We start from the raw sequence: 17,828 nt of genomic DNA on the forward strand, positions 1-17,828 counted from the left end.
TGCTTACATATTGTTTAATTATTTATATATGTATAGTTGTTTCATCTGGTTATCTAACGCTAAACAGTCTCTCGAGAGATCTTGTTTTATCGCGAGGTTTTATCTGTGTCTGGGGGAGTGAGTGAACTCGCTTGAGCTGCGTGATTGTGCATTTCTTTCCTTTAAATAAAAGACGAACAGCTCGTGCCTGAGACAGAAAACAGGTCCTGAACTTTTCTTCTGGAAAAAATGGCGATCGAAAGCCTGCTTCCAGCCAACTTTGGCTATGCAATTTTTACGTATTTGTACAGTTTTGTCATGTTGATGTATCTCGGGGTCCAAGTTGGCAGTGCACGGAAGAAGTATGGAGTAAAGGTACGATAAGGCTTCATATACAATGCATGTTGTTGCATTGCCTGAAATTATACTGATGCGTATTAAACGATTTGGAACCAATGCAGATGCTTTGGTTTAATGTATTTTGTGCTCTCGTGTTTTGTGTAGTATCCCAGCATGTACAGTGATAAGGAGCAAGTGTTCAACTGTATCCAGAGAGCCCATCAGAACACACTGGAGGTGTATCCACAGTGGCTGGTGTTCCAGACTATTGCTGCATTGGAGTATCCTGTGAGTATCACAGTTGAGTGCAATTCAAAATGAACGACAATACAAAGAAGCCCATGTAACTGCTGGAAGTGGACTATAGAATTCCCTGGAATACCCAAAATATTGATTTTACCTGAAACATTGTGGTCAGCATTTTGTCGAGACTTGGTGTAAGTGAATCACAAATGAAATCATTATGCCTTTGATCAAAATGGTTGACCTTGATCATTTAACAGAGGGACATTTCCTCCTAATGTGTGTTCTATAAGTCTCTGTTAAATATGTTAATTCACTCTCTTTTCATGTGCTCTCCTTCTCTCATATGTACACCCTTTCGCCCAGTTCACCTTTGTTTATCTTGCATTTTTATCTCCCATATCAGATTGCTGCCTCTCTGTTAGGAGTCATCTGGGTTTCGAGCAGGTTCTCTTATGCCTGGGGTTACTACACCGGTGGTAAGTCTTAAAAATGCACATAGAGAAACCTGTAGCAATTTTTAGATTGTTCTCAGATGCAAAAGCACATTCACATCTGTTTCTGAATCGGTGCGCAAATGCAAAAAGGATTGCATTTATTTTGCATTTAATTATAGCTTTAATTGACACATGTATGTTTGTGGATTTTATTGTGTGCTTTCAAAACAAAGTATATTTATGCTTCTTTTTTTTTTTAAATTGCCATACACATTTTCAAGATACTGTAACTCAAAATAAAACTGACTGCTGGAGCATAAATAAATATAATTTTTAATTGGAAGAAAAGGGTTTTTTTTTGTGAAACTGTTACACAAAACAAACAATTCTGTGACTGCAGTGTGTTTCAATGTGTTCAAGTTCTTTTAAACATTCATCTGAGTTTTAGCCCTCATCACCAGAGTTCTTTGTCTGTTTTAGATCCTGCTAAGAGGATGCGTGGTGCATATGGATACATTGGGCTGTTTGGAGTCATTCTGCTTTCCATCTCTGTTGCTCTCAAACTGCTTGGAGTGCTTTAAGGGACACGCCACTGAGAAAATACCACATAAAAGCAATACTTGGCACTTAATGTAGTCGTCAGTGATTCTTTTTTCACTCTCTTTTTTTAATTGCATTGCTCCATCCTGTAGCTTTTGCATAGTATGAAATATTTCATCAAATGTAATCAACTTGTTAGGCTTTTATACACATTCTTTACACAGCTTTCCTTACATTTGAATGAGGGTGACCAGATAATCATTGCATGGTAGTGTTTACTGTTTATGACCTGGGTTTGAGTCCAGCTAGTGTCATTTCTGTTTGAGGACCATATTCTGTACAGAGCATTTCAGGTGCAAAATTGCAACATTTCAGATACTGTGCTGATTTGATTAGGATGTATAGTCACCCTATGTTATTTCGTTAAATTCAGACAAATGAATAATAAAATGTCTGTGTATGATTCAAACAAACGTGTGAGTGCTTCAAACTGCAAGAAAATATGGTAGCCCTGCATACTTTATACTCATTTTAGTCATTTCTGAAATCACTGTCATGCCTTTAAATGAGATTTAAGTTTGTGAAAGTTACATTGATTACATGATTCTGATCTCTCAGATAATATTTAAAATGGCATATGTCAGGGCTTTAGGACAACTGGAGCTTTAAATTATTTATAAACAGACCTTAGGGTGTTACTATGATGCTATGGTGTGTTGTGTGTGGTTACACTGAAATCCTTATCTCTCCATATGGCTCTTTCCTTAATGAGATAGTTTACCCAAAAATTAAAATTCTGTCTTCATTTACCCACCTTCATGTTATTCCAAACCTGTATCAATTTCTTTCTTTTGTTGAACACAAAATAAGGTTTTTTGAACACTGTGGATAACCAAACATTTGCTAGTAGCCATTGACTTCCATAGTATGGACAAATATACTATAGACGTCAATGGCTACCAGCAACTGTGAGTAAATAATGACAACATTTTGGAAGCTTTTTTGTTTTAGCATCTGAGAAAGTCTGGTGGAATAGAAAAGCATTTGGATTTCATACATCAAGCAGTGTGGTACAAGCTATGTGTCCAAGTTTAATATGTAGGGGTTTTATCGAAACACCAAGTATGAACAATAGTAACGCAAAAACACCACTAATAAACTGAAACTATTATAAAGTATTTAATTCAGTTTGAAAAGCCAAGGAGTCTTTATGGACTTTTTTTAAGACCTTAAAGTCTTAGCAGTTTTAGGAGTTCAGTTTTTCCAGGTTTGAAAATGGTTTCTTTATAGGAATTGCAAAATACTATAGCTGTTATGTTGTTTTTACATTGTTTCATACAAGACATTGCATGATATTTGTACCTATGTGCTAGACCAAGACATCCTTACTAAAACTGACCATGGTTTTATTATTATTATATTATAATATATTTTATTATTTTTATAGTAATAACCACGTTTTTTTGTGTATTGATTACCATTTGTATAATCATAGTTTTACTACAAATACCATACTATAGTCAGTGTAGCAAAACTATGGTTAATTTGTAGTTACCAAACTAGTACCTATAGTTTGGTTTCATTTGTAGTAAAAGCATGGTTAATTTTCGCCAGGGATGTCAAGGTCTACTGTTATATTTTTGGTTTGCTTGCTTTTTTAGATGTACTTTTATGTTTATGCTGCGTAAACCACCTTAATAATAGTAATTACTATCGTAAATAGTAATTTTACCATATAGCTGATCACGTGATGCCAACAAAAGAGACCCGTTCCATGTAGAATAAAATAGATTTTTCTAAAACGTATTTCATAATTTCTCTTATCCCGTAATTTTTTCAGACTTGCTGTTAATTATGTGTCAAACCTTTAATAAGTGCACATTTTGGTTGATAGGATGTGCTCAGCCAATGGAGACTATGCAGAGCGCACTGCGCATGTGCGGCTCAGAGCCACTGTTTGAGACGGAAGACTGCGGAGTATATCTCCACATACTGCGAACCACAAGAAAAACTCAAGAAAAGTGCAGGTAAGAATTCACTGTGCTGTAAAGATCGAGTCCTAGTGATCATTCATTAGATATTCTCCGTTGTTGTGCTTTTATTTGTCCGTAATGCTTTATAGAAACAGTGATGCAGCAAATTTGGGTTAGAAATCAGCCGGACATGAGAGATCAAACCTGTTTACAGCATTAACACTCGACGTTTTCGACCGATATTGCGCGGAAACGTAGTTTTGAACTATTATGTAAAAGATCGCTTATGCTAATATTCATATATTAGTCGCTAACATGACAGATGGAAATCCTTTGTGTGTGTTATTTGTGTTTGGTTCAGGATGATCATATGTGCTCTGCGTGTGCGCAGTCAGTGAAGATGCACCGCTCCTGCGCAGGAACAATTGAATTTATTACCCTCTAAATAAAAACTAAAATGAGTTGATGAACACTATTTTTTTCCCCTGTCACTTTTTCAAGATTCTTTAATGAAAAAACTGAAAAACAATAGCTTTAAAAAAAAAAAAATCTAAATATTCTGTATCATTATAAGTGACTTTACTGAGACCTTTGATCAATTTAATGCGTTTATAGATAGATAGATAGATGGGGAAGGTGTTTCAAAATTAAATAGTTTAACTGAAATATCCATTTCTCTGCCCAAATTTGTCACTGTATGAATAATTCACTTCATCACACAATGTGAATAAGTCTTTTTATTATGAAAACCAGCAGAACATCTCAAAAGTAAGATATTTCTCTGAAGGATCAGGTCAGATCGGAAGCATGTCAGGGTTTCTGGACGGGATCAGATGTGGCGATTGCGAGTGTAATGTGGACTGGGGTGAGAAGAGAAACACCATCGCCTCCATCGCAGCCGGAGTTCTGGTATGTCAATAAATCTTGTGTTTTTGTAAAATATCCAGTGGTTCCCTAACTAACAGTGTTTCTTCTCGCACTGTACACACGTGCAGTTTTTTACAGGCTGGTGGATCATCATCGATGCAGCGATAATGTACCCTAAAGAGGAACAGTTCCACCACGCATATCATACCTGTGGGGTTATAGCGACTATAGCCTTCCTCATGTGAGTTACACCTGTACAGATTCTCGCTGTCTTTGTTCTCATTGTGTCCGGCTAGACCAATGCTGTGACATAATTTAATCTGTCCCAGATCTTACTTCCTGTTGTTAAGCACTGATTTAACTACAGGGTTGCGCACCGTGACTACTGTACAATGACTGCATTGATAAACCGCCTGTGGAGTTTCACTATCTATGGATTTGAATCAAGGTTATTATAGTTAAGTAAAACGAAACCATAACTTATATTTAACTTATATTACAAAATATTTGTAAAAATGATTTCCGCTACATTTATCATTGTTTAATTTGATGTACTAAAATAACTAAAACTGAAATAAAAATTTATAAAAACTGTATAGACATTTAAAAAAAAAAAAAGAATAAAAGTTACAAAAACAACAAACATTGCAAAAGTTTTAACTTGGAAAAGTGAAAACCAAATCTAAAACAACTTCAGACTATCAATAAAAACTACACTGTAAAACTGAATAAATTGGCAAAACTAAAAAAAAAAAAAAAACTAAGTTTGAAAATTTCTTAACTAAGATTGCATTTCTTTACTTAATTTACATCAAAATGTTTAAGTTAGGAAAGTCAAAGTTTAAGCGAGCAAAATAGGCCAATTTTATTTCATATGAATTGCTCCCAATTTGAAATATTTGAGTAAGCTAACTTAAAATTATCATGGAATCTCAATTAATTTTTTTTCAGGGTCACACTTTATATTAAGTGGCCTTAACTACTATTTACTTGCATCAAAAAATAAGTACAATGTTCATATTGTATTGCAAAACACTTCTGCTGCTATTGAGGTGGGATACGGGTAAGGTTAGGGACAGGTTAAGTGGTTTGGGTAGGTTTAAGGGTGGGTTAAGGTGTAAGGGATGGGTCAACAGTGTAATTATAAATGTAATTACATATAAGTATTTTTAAAAATATAAGTACAATGTAAAAACATGTATGTACACAATAAGTGCATTGTATCAAATGATTAATTTAAATGTAAGTACACAGTAGTTAAGGCCACTTAATATAAAGTGGGACCTTTTTCAGTATTGGAAACGTAACTAAGCTGTAACTAGCTAATTCAGTGAAGGCTAACTTGCTAACAGAAACTCTTCTAAATTAACATAGCTAAACAATACTAATCCTCCCAATTAACATTAATCTAGCAAAAAACAGTATGTAACACTTAACTTTAGTATTTACTCTACCTTTCGAGTGCCATGGCAAAGCATGCTGGGAAATAGAAATTGCAGCCAGGTTCAGTTAAATCTAAGTTTATCTGATTTAAAAGAAACAAGTTCATTAAGCTCAAAACAATGAAACAATTCAGATGACTTAGAATGAGTCCATTTCATAAATCAAAAGAACACTCATAAAAGTTAATTGGATAAAATAATTAGTTTTTGCTTAAGTTCATGACTAAAATAAGACTGATTTGAATGCAGGATCAATGCGGTGTCAAATGGCCAGGTGAGGGGCGACAGCTACAGCGAGGGCTGCTTGGGACAGACAGGTACGTCCTGCATACGCAACATGCTTTTTTTTTTTTCATGAGACCGCATTAACTTTGTGCATTTCTTGTAAATATTGAAATACTACATGACTGAAGTGTGCTTTGAATGTGTGCAGGTGCCAGAATTTGGCTCTTCATCGGGTTCATGTTGGCGTTCGGGTCTCTCATCGCCTCTATGTGGATTCTGTTTGGTGGTTTTGTTGTGACTGGTGAGAGAATAAGACTAATTTTGCCCTTATAGAATAAGATGATTCAGGTTTCTATTTGTTTACAGCTGCTTCTTTGTTATGATTGAACAGATCATAAGGAATTGTCAGTGTATCCTGGTATTGCGGTTTTCTTCCAAAATGCTTTCATCTTCTTTGGGTAAGTTTGGAAATGTAGTAAAAACAGCAATATTGTGAAAAAAAAAATGTTTTGTACTTTAATATATTTAAAAATGTAATTTATTTATGTGATCAAAGCTGAATTTTCAGCATCATTACTCCAGTCTTCAGTGTCACATGATCCTTCAGAAATCTTTCTAATATGTTGATTTGCTGCTCAAGAAACATTTATCTATGTTGAAAACAGTTGAGATGCTTCATATTTTTGTTAACACTGTAATACATTTTTTTTATTTGTCTATAGTTTAAAAGGACATAATTTAATTTGTCCTTGCTGAACAAAAGTTTTTTCTTTAAAAGTCTTTGAAATGAACAATTTGAGGTAATTCAAATTTAAATGTATGGATAAATGAAAAAGAGACCATTTTTGCTACTGATGCTATTAAACCACTTCCAGTGACGATACATTGAATAATCATCAAAATATTTTTTAGAAAGCTTAATAAAAGTCCCAATAATGGGAATTAAAATAATTTTGAATGGATCATGAATATATAACTATTGCCCAGTCTGTAATTACCTGCATACCAGAGTATTACCTGAGTATTCATGTAATTTATAATAAATAACTTGGCAAATTCAGATTTATTTATTTTGTTTTATTTTTTCCCAAGTGAAACTGGTATTTCGATCGAGTTCTAATTTTGATTGTCCTTCTCTCTTGCAGTGGTCTGGTGTTCAAGTTTGGCCGAACTGAGGACCTCTGGCAGTAAAGATCCATTTCCTTCAATCAAATCCCACAGTCCATCAACACACAATTCTTCTGTACTTATTGCTGCTTATTTGCACTCTATTTCTTTCTCTCCTCAACTGACTCACTTTCTTAAATATGTTCCTTCTTCCTTTCTTTGTCTCGTTTCCTGTGGCCACAGTGGGTGCCCACAGTGAGAGAAATGCAAATCAAATCCAGTCTCTGCAGTTCAAATGGACACGTTTAGGCCTCACCCTGCGTGTGTAATGCAAATGACTTGTATACAATGGAATTACAATGACAAAATTGCAGAAAGTGCACCATCAAGCCGATATCTTCAGACAAAAACATTATTGATTCACAAAATATAGTTATGTAATATTGTGCAACGGCAGCAGGGAGTTTTTGAGCATAATCTTCAATAACCAAAAATGAGTGAGACTGGCTTTCAGTCTTTCAGCTTCACCGTGTTTCTGTTTTTAATGTGTCGTCATTTAAATAAAAGTCTCTTCTTTTTTGCATAAGCCACAAAAACTGTCATTTATAATCTTTTGAAATTTTGTGCAATGCGCAGATTTGAGAACATACTCCTGTCATATTTGCGGCTCAACCTTCAGTCAGCAGATATCACTACAACAAGCTCTTTATTGTACGTCTTACTTTTGGAAGATTTTTTTATATTGCATTATATGTGTTCCCACGCTTTTTCCAGTCATTCAGTTGTTTAATTTTCAAATTTTACACAGATTGCACTGAGCACAAGCAGTTTCTTATAGCTGAGCATAACTAGAAACATGTATATTCACTGTCAATATTTGTCATTTCTGTGCAACTTGCAAAACCAAACAGCCTGTTTCTCTGAGTTTTTCTTGACTGTGGGAAGCTTGGTTATATATTTTGTAGCTTTTGGAGCTTTAAGTTCACTCTTTGTGTATGTTTGGGCATGTGGGAGTTGTATAAAAATTTTAATGTTTTTAAAAAGCACAATTTCTTATTTCAGTGGTTATGGGAGAATGAGATGAGATGTGAGTCAGAGAATTCGACTCGTCTGTCAACTAACAAATTAGAGATTCTGTGATTTCTACATGCTAAAAGAATGTAACATTTTAATGTAATCCATGCCTCTCTTTCTGACAAAAACGTAGCTGAACTTCATTCAACTGTGGGTTTAAATGAATAAAATTATTGTAAATATGTACAGAGCCAGTGTTTTTTTCTTTTAGAAAGTGCAATCTTTTATTACATTCAAAAGCAGATGAATAACATGGGATTGTAGATTAAAGTCACCATAAGGTTATTTTTATATATTGCATTAGGTGTTGGTGTGGTGTATCAGTTTGTCATTGTCAGGCTGAAACAACCTCTTCTCTGTTTTTCTTGCTTCCACTAAAGTAATTTAATACAGCCTTAATTTCCAGGGGCTTGGACATTTCTTTGGTGATGTTTTGTATGATGTGTCTCTTAGCAAACACAATGCTTTCCATTCAAGGACATTTTATCTTGTAAATTGTTTACTTAAGCAATGTCTAACCACCCCACACCCCACACACATTCTTGCATAACTGGAGTCCTCATATTAATTTGTCCACAAGTTCTTCATTTCTGTACCACCAAATTTGGAAACTACAAGACAAAAAAATTATCAACATAATTAGCAATAATAAGCATGTTTAAATATGTATGTTCAAGTTAAATTTTTATTAGATTTAATGCAATTAAAGATAAATGCAAACATTGAATGATCTATTTAAACTAATGCAAATGAACAAATCCGTTCACCTCCCAGAACGCCTGGTCATCAAAGCACTTTCTGTCCTGCTGGGGTCTCCAGATACTCCATTTAAGAAAAAGTCCTGCAAATTTTAATTTTAGTTGTATGTCTAGTTTGCCTCATTGAACCAAAACACAAAACTAATTGGTCACACAAGAACTTTTCTTTTTTACTTAAGAATCAGAAGTGAGTCAATGCAAAATACTTTTCACAGAGCAAATAGTGTAAACCAGCCTTAGCTGAATAATAAATAAAAGAATCACTCAGAAAGTGCTAGTAAATTTCACAAATAATTACAAAGAAACAGCAAGCAACAGTGAGTTAAGCATAAAAAAAAAACTTAAATATAAAGACTGAAATGGTATTTTCATGTAAAATGTACTCCAGGCAGTGACCCTTTTAATTTACAATCTTGAAAAATGCTGATCTTTTGATGGTTAATTCAAAATATAAACACAAGCAAATGGTCTGTTCTAATGATCTTCAGTGTGAATGCATTGGTGGTGTTGTACCTGTAGCCATGCCCATCACCAGACTCATGCATGTCGTTATGAGGAGAACACAGATGTGATACACAGCGAACTGCACCGCTCTGAGAACACAGATACAACACAGTGTCAACATAAAAGCAGTGGACCATATGCTTTTAGTGCCATTACACGTCACATGACTGAATAAAAGTGAAAAATGTTTTACATTGTTCTCTCATTACTGGCCAGCCGTATGAATAAATGAGCAAACCATCCCAGAATTCCCGGTATGGCATGCACGCTGAGGACGCTGCAGGTGTCATGACACTCAAAAGCAAGCAGCATGTGATTCTGAATGAAAGAAAAGAAAAAGAAAAAAACAGAAAATCACTCCTTACAGTTTATGTAATATAAAGTATACACATCTCACAAGTGTGAGAACACATTAAAAATCTGGGATTAAAGCTCGAGCTTGAGCAGCATGGGTTTATTTTTTATTTTTTAGAGCACTCTTTTCTCTCTGACACCCTTGTCTAGTTCAGCAACAGCAACTTAAAAATGAGGAATGGAACCTTGGCAATTAGATGAAAATTTTATTATAGAAATTTTATTTATAGAAATTTCAATGTTTGCTTTATTTCAAGTAATGAAAGTAGTTCTTAATTCGACTACACAGTAGATGAGACTGGGTGGTGGGGAATTTTGTGATTGCTGTGCTTTACCTTCATGTACCGGAACCCCAAGGCTGATAAGAGAGCAGAACAGAATCCAATCGTCATGGCAATCCACGGTGTGTGGACTGCTGTCATTGCAACTCCAATGGCAACACCACCAGACAGTGCTGAGCTCTGGACGTGAACCTGTGCAGACATGCTACTCATCTCATGATGCCCATTATCTGTAAATCTCAACATTCCTAGATCCTAAGTCAACATAAACCCGTTTTACTTTAAAATGTTACAAAGTATTGTATTACATTATAGTTTTCCACTATGTGAGGGAGTTGTTAGAATTTTGTTCCTACAGCCGCTCACCATGTTCATCTTTCCTTTGGAGCTTGTGAGCATAGAGACAGACATCGCCATGACAACACTGACAGCCAGCGACAGATACGTCCCATAAATGACAGTAAGCTTTAGTCCTCTATCCCACCTGTAATCTTCCACCAGTGCCGAGTTAAAACTGGGCCAGAACATCCACAGGAACAGCGTTCCTGTGAGGAAGAGAGAAAGGGAGGATATTCCTGTGCTTAATACAGACATAAAATAATTTCACTTCAGTCCTCGAATCTCATTGGACAAGCATCAATCCAAGAGTGATGATAGCACTGTTTGTATCACAACACTTGTGTTTGTTCAGTCATTGGTATCAGTGGTGGGATTTTTTCAGAGCATCTTTCTGCAGGTTACATCGATTCACCAGTGGGTGGCGGGAAATGACTGCCTCTATGGGTGAGTCACCGAATCATTGAATTGATTTATTCAAAGCGCTGATTCATTTAGCAACTAAACAAGTACTTTCTTTATGAGTAAATCATTGAATCTTTCATTCAAACGATTTGTTGAAAAACACTCATTTAGAAAAAAATAACTGTCCTTAGTATTGAATCTTTGAATGATTCATTCAACCGATTTGTTTTAAAATGCTGATTAATTCAAAAACAAGTTACTGTCTTTATGAGTAAATAACTCAATCCTTTATTCAACTGATTGACGTAAAACGCTAGTTTAATCAGAAACAAGAATAAATAACTATTTATGATTGGATTATTGAATGATTCATTCAACAGAGTCATTGAAAATGCTGATTAATGCTGTATGAATGAATTCATTCAGGAATGAAATTGGCTACTGTCTTTATGAATGAGTAACTGAATTATTTATTCAAGCTATTCATTCAAAAACGTTCACAGGGTAACACTTTACAATATCAGTACATGAATAATCATACTAATACCTGAATTAAATCCTATTGCTTCAATATGAACTAATGATGTGTTGAGGCATTCACTAATCATGAACTAGCCATATGAATTCATGTGTGAATAACAACCACTTTGAACTTTTAAATAATCTGCGTTCATAACACTCTCTCACTCATGTGGTATTGCTCTATTAACATAACACAGTGCTTTTTGCTTTGTTAAAAAAAATAAAAATGGCATGATTTAAGTTATTTAAAGCAGGTAAATAAACTGTATATTTTAAATGTATGAAATAAGCAGGTGTAAATATACAACTGGTTATACAGCTCACTTGAATTTTTCTAAATCATCTGACGTGCCGTTATGGATGTGGTCTGATATGAAAGAACTGGTTTAGGGTATTGAGGTATTTTTTAAGTTTGAGAGATAACAAGTTAATGTACTTACCAAACATTGCGAATAAGCCAGTCTTCCGGTCTGTTTTCTCTTTCTCATGCACTGGTTTGATCCCCTCTCTGTGCAGCACCCAGGACACCATCACCCCAAACAGAGCTCCGAAGACATGCAGCAGCATGATGCTGTTCACTGGATCTGCCTGATACATCAGCTCTGCTTTAGTACAGTACGAATATACACAGTCTGTCTGAATAAAATTGTTTTTGCAGTCCTAAGTGCTGTTTCTTGCAAATATTCAGATTCACAAATATGGCTTTACTGTTCAGAATTACATTTTACAAAATGATATAAAATGGCAAATTAAATATTTCAGAGCAAAACAGAAAAATGTCTGTTAACTAAATTATTTAAATAAATAAATGTATTAAATAAATTAAAAATTATTAGTGTTAATTATCATTACTTTGAAAATTTCCTGATATTTAAATAAAAAATTAAAAGACTGAAAAAGCTGTTTGTCTGGAAATGTTTCTACAGTCTGAATTTGCCACATATAGCAGAAAAATTTAGCAGCTTTTAATGAAACTTTTTTACTGAAACTGACTTGCAATGTACCCTCACATGATATATTTTGGAAGTTAATACTTTTCTTACACAGAGCAGAGTTTGCAGGACCCCAGTGATTCAGGAACATTTCATTTCATTGAACAAAACAAATAAGCTGTCTTTATAGCTTAATCTTAAATGATTCATTCAACCAAACGAATCATTCTTCATTGAAATTCTTTTTAATTGAAATTGGCTTACGATTTACCTTGAGATGAGGATCATAGGATTAAAAAATATATAGGATAAAAATTATCATTTTTATCTGGGAAAGTAATGCTTCTCTTACACTGAGCAGAGTTCGCAGGATCCACTGATTGACCACAAATCCTGTGACCTCCACCAGAGCCATCAGTAAAAGCTGGACAGGATTTGTCTTCCCATGGACCGCTCCCATGGCAACCAGAGCGGATGCTGCACAGAGCTCTGCCTCAATCACACTACAAGAGGAGCACAAATAACATTTGATACCATGTGATGCTGTAAAACCTCTTTAAAAAAGAATAATTCATCCAAGATGTAGATGAGTTTATTCTTCATCAGAAAAGATTTGGAGACAATTATCAATCACTTGCTCACTAATGGATCCTCTGCAGTGAATGGGTGCCATCAGAATGAGAGTCCAAACAGCTGATAAAAAACATCACAATGATTCACATGTAACCCACACCACTCCAGTCCATCAATTAATGTCTTCTGAAGTGGAAAGATGCACCCATTTACTGCAGAGGATCCATTGGTGAGCAAGTGATGCAATGCTATATTTCTCCAAATCTGACAAACAAACTGATCAATATCTTGGATGGTCTGAGAGTGAGTATATTTCATTTTGGGGTGAACAATTCCTTTAATAGTTTTCTGGTGACTCCGGAAAGACAGATGACCTCCAGGAAAGGCTGACATGAGCGATTGAAGCGATTGGGGGTGTTAGAAGTTAAGTGCCATTGCGGGAAGGTTTGCAAGAGCACAAAGGGTCTTAAGATACATCAGTCCAGAACCAAATGTGGAAGAGGGGAGAAACAGAGGCAACGCACACTGGAGACACTTGGTGAGACGCAGGAGGACTCCAGTCAGGAAGCACCCCACAGTACAGGAGACCTCTGAGCAGCTGTTCCACTACACCGGGACCTTGACAGAGTTCTGGAGGCCACATTAGCAGGCACAGTCGAGAGGAAACTTGACAGCATGACAACAATTGTCTACAATATGGCCAGGGAACGCTTTGGCACAGAGGAGAGGACCCTCAGCGGAAAATCTGAAAAACGACACAACAGAAGAGAGAGAGATCTCGCATCTGAGAAGGGAAATCAAGACCCTCAACAAGCAGTTCAAAAGAGCAAGTGCTGAAGAAAAGGAGGGTATAAGAGACCTGACCAGTGGACTTCAAGGGCAACTATGCAGACTGAGAAGGGCGGAAAGGTCTCTGAGACTGAGGAAGGAGAAGGAGGCCAAAAGAGCTCGGTTCATAAATAACTCATACAGGTTCACCAAAACTCTGTTGGGCGAAGCGAGATCCGGGAGACTGACCAGCCCCAAGGAGGTTGTGGAGGAGTTCCTCAAAGAGAGCCACAAAGATACTCTCAGGGGCCAGGCTCTAAGTGCACATCCAAAGGTCGGCAGAACTGAAATTCCTGTGTAGGAGCTTGACACCAGTGAACCAACATGGAGGGAAGTCCAAGATATTGTACAGAAAGCCTGATCAGAATCTGTCCCAGGACCAAGTGGTATACCTTATAAAGTTTATAAGAGATGCCCGATGCTTCTCCGCAGGCTATGGAAACTGTTGCGGAGAGTTTGGACAAAAGGCATTATCCCATTGTCCTGGAAAAGAGCAGAGGGCTGTTTCGCACCAAAAGAAAAAGATTCCTCTGAGATTAGTCAGTTCCGAACTATATCTCTCCTGAGAATTGAAGGCAAGGTGGTCTTCTCTGTTCTGGCCAAAAGGATGACTACCTATATGGTTAAGAACAAGTATGTTGATACATCAATCCAGAAAGGTGGCATCCCAGGCATCTCTGGGTGTTTGGAACACATGGGTGTCCTCAACCAGTTGATCCAGGAGGCCAAGGAGAGCAAAGGCAATCTAACAGTTGAATGGCTTGACTTGGCCAACGCTTATGGATCAGTCCCCCATGACCTCATCAAAGCAGCTATGGAACACTTACCATATCCCCCTCCACATCAGGGAAATGATCACCAACTACTTTGGAGGATTCAAGTTACGATTTAAGATCGCCCATTTTACAACTCAGTGGCAAGACCTGGAAAAGGGAATTGTAACTGGTTGTACTATCTCCCCCATTTTGTTTATCATGGGAATGAATCTGCTCATAACAGCGGCAGGGAAGAAATCTAGGGGGCCGATAATGGAGTCCAGCATCCGCCATCCTCCAATAAGAGGCTTTATGGATGACCTAACTATTATAACTTCATCCCATGTACAAGCAAGATGGATATATTTTCCATAATTTTCAGGTCAAGCCCAACTGTTTGTCACAAACCTGTGAGCGCCCATGTTAATGCAGCTGATGCCGAGGTTGTAACGTGAGCGGATGAAGCCGGGCTGCAGCTCCAGGGCTCTAGTATAGGCCTCCACAGCCTCCTCGCTGCGATCTCCATTAGCCAGCGTCGCCCCCAGCCGATTCCACAGCAGGTGGTCCTGTACACACCGACGGTAAAAAGAATCCCCTCCTGCTCAGTGTCACGGATCAAAATAATTATCGCCCTGCGCTTCAAAGATTACGCAGTTACATGCGACTGATTTTTTATACCATTAAGATATGATCTGCTCTCTTTCTTTTAGGGATAAAATATGACCTTTAAGTATAGTGACAATGCATAAAACAGAGGTACAAAGAAGTTGCCTAGTTCCTAATGTCACAAGGAGCCTGGTATCAGAGTTTCACTTCCACATTGCCATTATCTTTCATCGTATTCACGCTCTGAGCCCCCCAGCAGGCAAGCAGACATTACCAAGTCAAGCAGATGGGGAGGATTTTTGATTGAGTGTAAATGCAGTCTTACACAAGGGGACAGAATTTGGCTTAGCAAGCATCAATCGTCGACAAGGTGACCCACAGGGTTCTGGAGTCAGCGCTCATGAATGGTAAAGCTCCCCTCAAGTTTCAAATGAACTGTTTCAAAAATAAACGTATCCAGGACAGAGAAGCAGGCAGATGAATGGTTGAGGAAGGATCAAGCTTACCAGGAAAGTTCAAGGCTTGGCTGTTTCAGCATGGTCTGCTACCAAGACTCATGTGGCTACTAACAATTTACGAAGTGCCTATGACATCTGTAAATAAAAAGGCGAGTAAATAAACACCTCCGCAGGTGGCTCGGAATTCCACCAAGCTTCACGTCAGTAGGGCTATACATTAGGTCTGGACAGTTACAGCTACCCCTATCATCAGTGGTCGAAGAGTTTAAGGTGGCAAAGTGCAGGGCTGTGATGATGTACAGAGACTCCAGCGATGAAAAGGTCAGGTATGCAGGCATCACCGCAAGATCAGGACGCAAGTGGGCAGCTGACACATCAGTGGCGCAGGCTGAGAGCATGCTGAGGTTGAAGGACACCATCGGGAACCTGTGCACGGGGAGACAAGGACTTGGGATCAACCACTTCCAACAATGGGGGAAAGCAGACCCAAGGCAGAGGAGAGATATGATCTAAGCCAAGGTCCGACACCTGGAGGAAGAAAGGTCAAAGGCCGTGGAACTTGGATCACAAGGAGCATGGACTAAGTGGGACCTGCCAAAGAGAAAAATCACGTGGCCTGAACTTTGGAGACTAGAGCCCTTTCGCATTTCTTTCCTGCTCCGATCAGTGTACAACACTCTTCCAACATCAACAAACCTGCACAGGTGGGGAATGAGGGAGGATACACTGTGCAAGTCTATGTGGAAGGAGAGGCACATTGGCACACATTCTGGCGGGGTGCAAGACTGCACTTTGCCAGGGGAGATATAGATGGCGTCACGACAAAGTACTTGTGAACTTGTGGTTTTGCCATTAACATGTTTAACAGCAGTGTCTGCTAAGAGCTGTGACGTATGTACCTCTTCATACTGATGTGGATCTCTCTTCTGTGGTGTCGTTGTGGCAGCAGGAAGCCATTTATCAAGATGGCCCACTGGATGGCCATGGCTGCCAACAGCACGTTAAACCCTGATCCACTGAAACCATATCGTACAAGGAACGTGGCCAGGAATCCAAACCCCATGAATATCATCACATGAACATCTTGGAATTCTGTAAAAAGGATTACATTTCCAATATTGGCAATGTATACATTTATAAAAACATATTTAAAAACTTGAAACATTTGGCAACACACTTGGTGGTCAGTATTTAATACTGTGTGGTAGAGAAATGCTTCTTATCATCCAAACCAGAGATGTTGTGGCTCCACACCCCAACGGCAACATGGCCAAGGTAAAGTCATAATCATTTTGGGTATGCTCATGTGAATTTTGAGTCATGATTCATTATCCATATTCAAAATAAATAAATAAATTCTGGCCAAAATTTATATATGTTTTGTATTTTTTCCGGATCATTGTAAAGTATGTTTAATAGACAACAAAAGTTCTTCAAATGTGAGTGTATTTTATTGAAAATAAATATCATTTATTTATTCATATCAACATGTGAATTGAACATAGCAGGTTTACGAAAGATGATGTGATTTGATGCTGTTCATAAATAACCACAACTTTAACAGGGAATGCAAGTTTGAGCCCTTAAAAATAACACAGCCTTAAAGTAGATCAGACTTACTAACCTGCATATGAGCTGATGAAAAGCGTACTGTCAGACTTTCTGCCAATCTTCTCATGCTGGTGCTCTATTTTCACAAAAAAGACAAACAGTAGGAGAAAGAAGGTTTCCAGCAGGAAGGCCACGAGAGGAAGTCTTGAGCGGAGACTGGGGGCGTACCGAGGAGCCATTATTACTTGACAAACTCTGAATGTCTGTAATCTTCACCCGCCAGAGATGAGGAATATGTAAGATCACGTGCATGTAAGAGGCATGGAGGTGTTTCCCAAAAATGCCACCTAAGTGTGCAATTAATCAATATGGCCTTTGTGTAATATCTTGAACGTAGTTTATTTGTATAATAGGACCATTATCAAAAGAAAATGATGCTAGACGTATTGTGTTAATTGTGGTTAAGTTTGTGTTATTCCTGTCCTGCTGTTTGAATTCTATGTCCCCCCCTGTTTCTGTTCACTTAATTGAAATCAAATGAGGCTAATTAAATGGTTAGACTGTCCCAACTTTCGTTTCATGGCAACTTTAACATTTTATCCGGTAACTTATATTAAAAATATGTGGGGGGAATTAAAATTGAGCTATTAGTACAATTTAGTGAACAAGCTATTGATCATTAAATTAATAATGCATTATACGTAGTTTATTTGGTTGGCCTTCTTTATTCCATTGTAGC

At 37.3% G+C, this 17,828-nt stretch overlaps 3 protein-coding genes across 5 annotated transcripts; 2 read left to right on the plus strand and 1 right to left on the minus strand.

The window, feature by feature from the left end:
* Positions 1 to 71: 71 nt before the first annotated feature.
* mgst3b (microsomal glutathione S-transferase 3b) lies at positions 72 to 2,357 on the plus strand. The gene is made up of 4 exons (XM_058794759.1): positions 72 to 354; positions 484 to 606; positions 968 to 1,040; positions 1,479 to 2,357. The coding sequence occupies exons 1-4, from the start codon at positions 229 to 231 to the stop codon at positions 1,577 to 1,579; spliced, it is 423 nt and encodes a 140-aa protein (XP_058650742.1). The 5' UTR covers positions 72 to 228; the 3' UTR covers positions 1,580 to 2,357.
* A 692-nt stretch (positions 2,358 to 3,049) lies between these two features.
* Positions 3,050 to 8,410, plus strand: tmem50a (transmembrane protein 50A). Of its 2 annotated transcripts, none has more exons than XM_058794758.1 (7): positions 3,050 to 3,565; positions 4,265 to 4,420; positions 4,507 to 4,619; positions 6,070 to 6,137; positions 6,254 to 6,346; positions 6,437 to 6,503; positions 7,191 to 8,410. In XM_058794758.1, the coding sequence occupies exons 2-7, from the start codon at positions 4,319 to 4,321 to the stop codon at positions 7,234 to 7,236; spliced, it is 489 nt and encodes a 162-aa protein (XP_058650741.1). In that variant the 5' UTR covers positions 3,050 to 3,565; positions 4,265 to 4,318; the 3' UTR covers positions 7,237 to 8,410. The 2 variants fall into 2 exon arrangements, with proteins under 2 accessions (XP_058650741.1, XP_058650740.1); XM_058794757.1 differs by having other exon boundaries at positions 3,070 to 3,565; positions 4,299 to 4,420.
* Positions 8,411 to 8,423: 13 nt separating this feature from the next.
* rhd (Rh blood group, D antigen) lies at positions 8,424 to 17,463 on the minus strand. Of its 2 annotated transcripts, none has more exons than XM_058794754.1 (10): positions 17,163 to 17,463; positions 16,438 to 16,630; positions 12,671 to 12,821; positions 11,827 to 11,974; positions 10,490 to 10,668; positions 10,178 to 10,315; positions 9,682 to 9,806; positions 9,498 to 9,577; positions 8,994 to 9,067; positions 8,424 to 8,837 (listed from the first exon to the last, which is right to left on the minus strand). In XM_058794754.1, exons 1-10 carry the CDS (start codon positions 17,326 to 17,328, stop codon positions 8,811 to 8,813), a joined length of 1,281 nt encoding a protein of 426 aa, XP_058650737.1. In that variant the 5' UTR covers positions 17,329 to 17,463; the 3' UTR covers positions 8,424 to 8,810. The 2 variants fall into 2 exon arrangements, with proteins under 2 accessions (XP_058650737.1, XP_058650735.1); XM_058794752.1 differs by having other exon boundaries at positions 10,178 to 10,378.
* Positions 17,464 to 17,828: the final 365 nt, after the last annotated feature.

Source organism: Onychostoma macrolepis, chromosome 13, assembly GCF_012432095.1.
Source record: "Onychostoma macrolepis isolate SWU-2019 chromosome 13, ASM1243209v1, whole genome shotgun sequence".
NCBI lineage: Eukaryota > Metazoa > Chordata > Actinopteri > Cypriniformes > Cyprinidae > Onychostoma > Onychostoma macrolepis.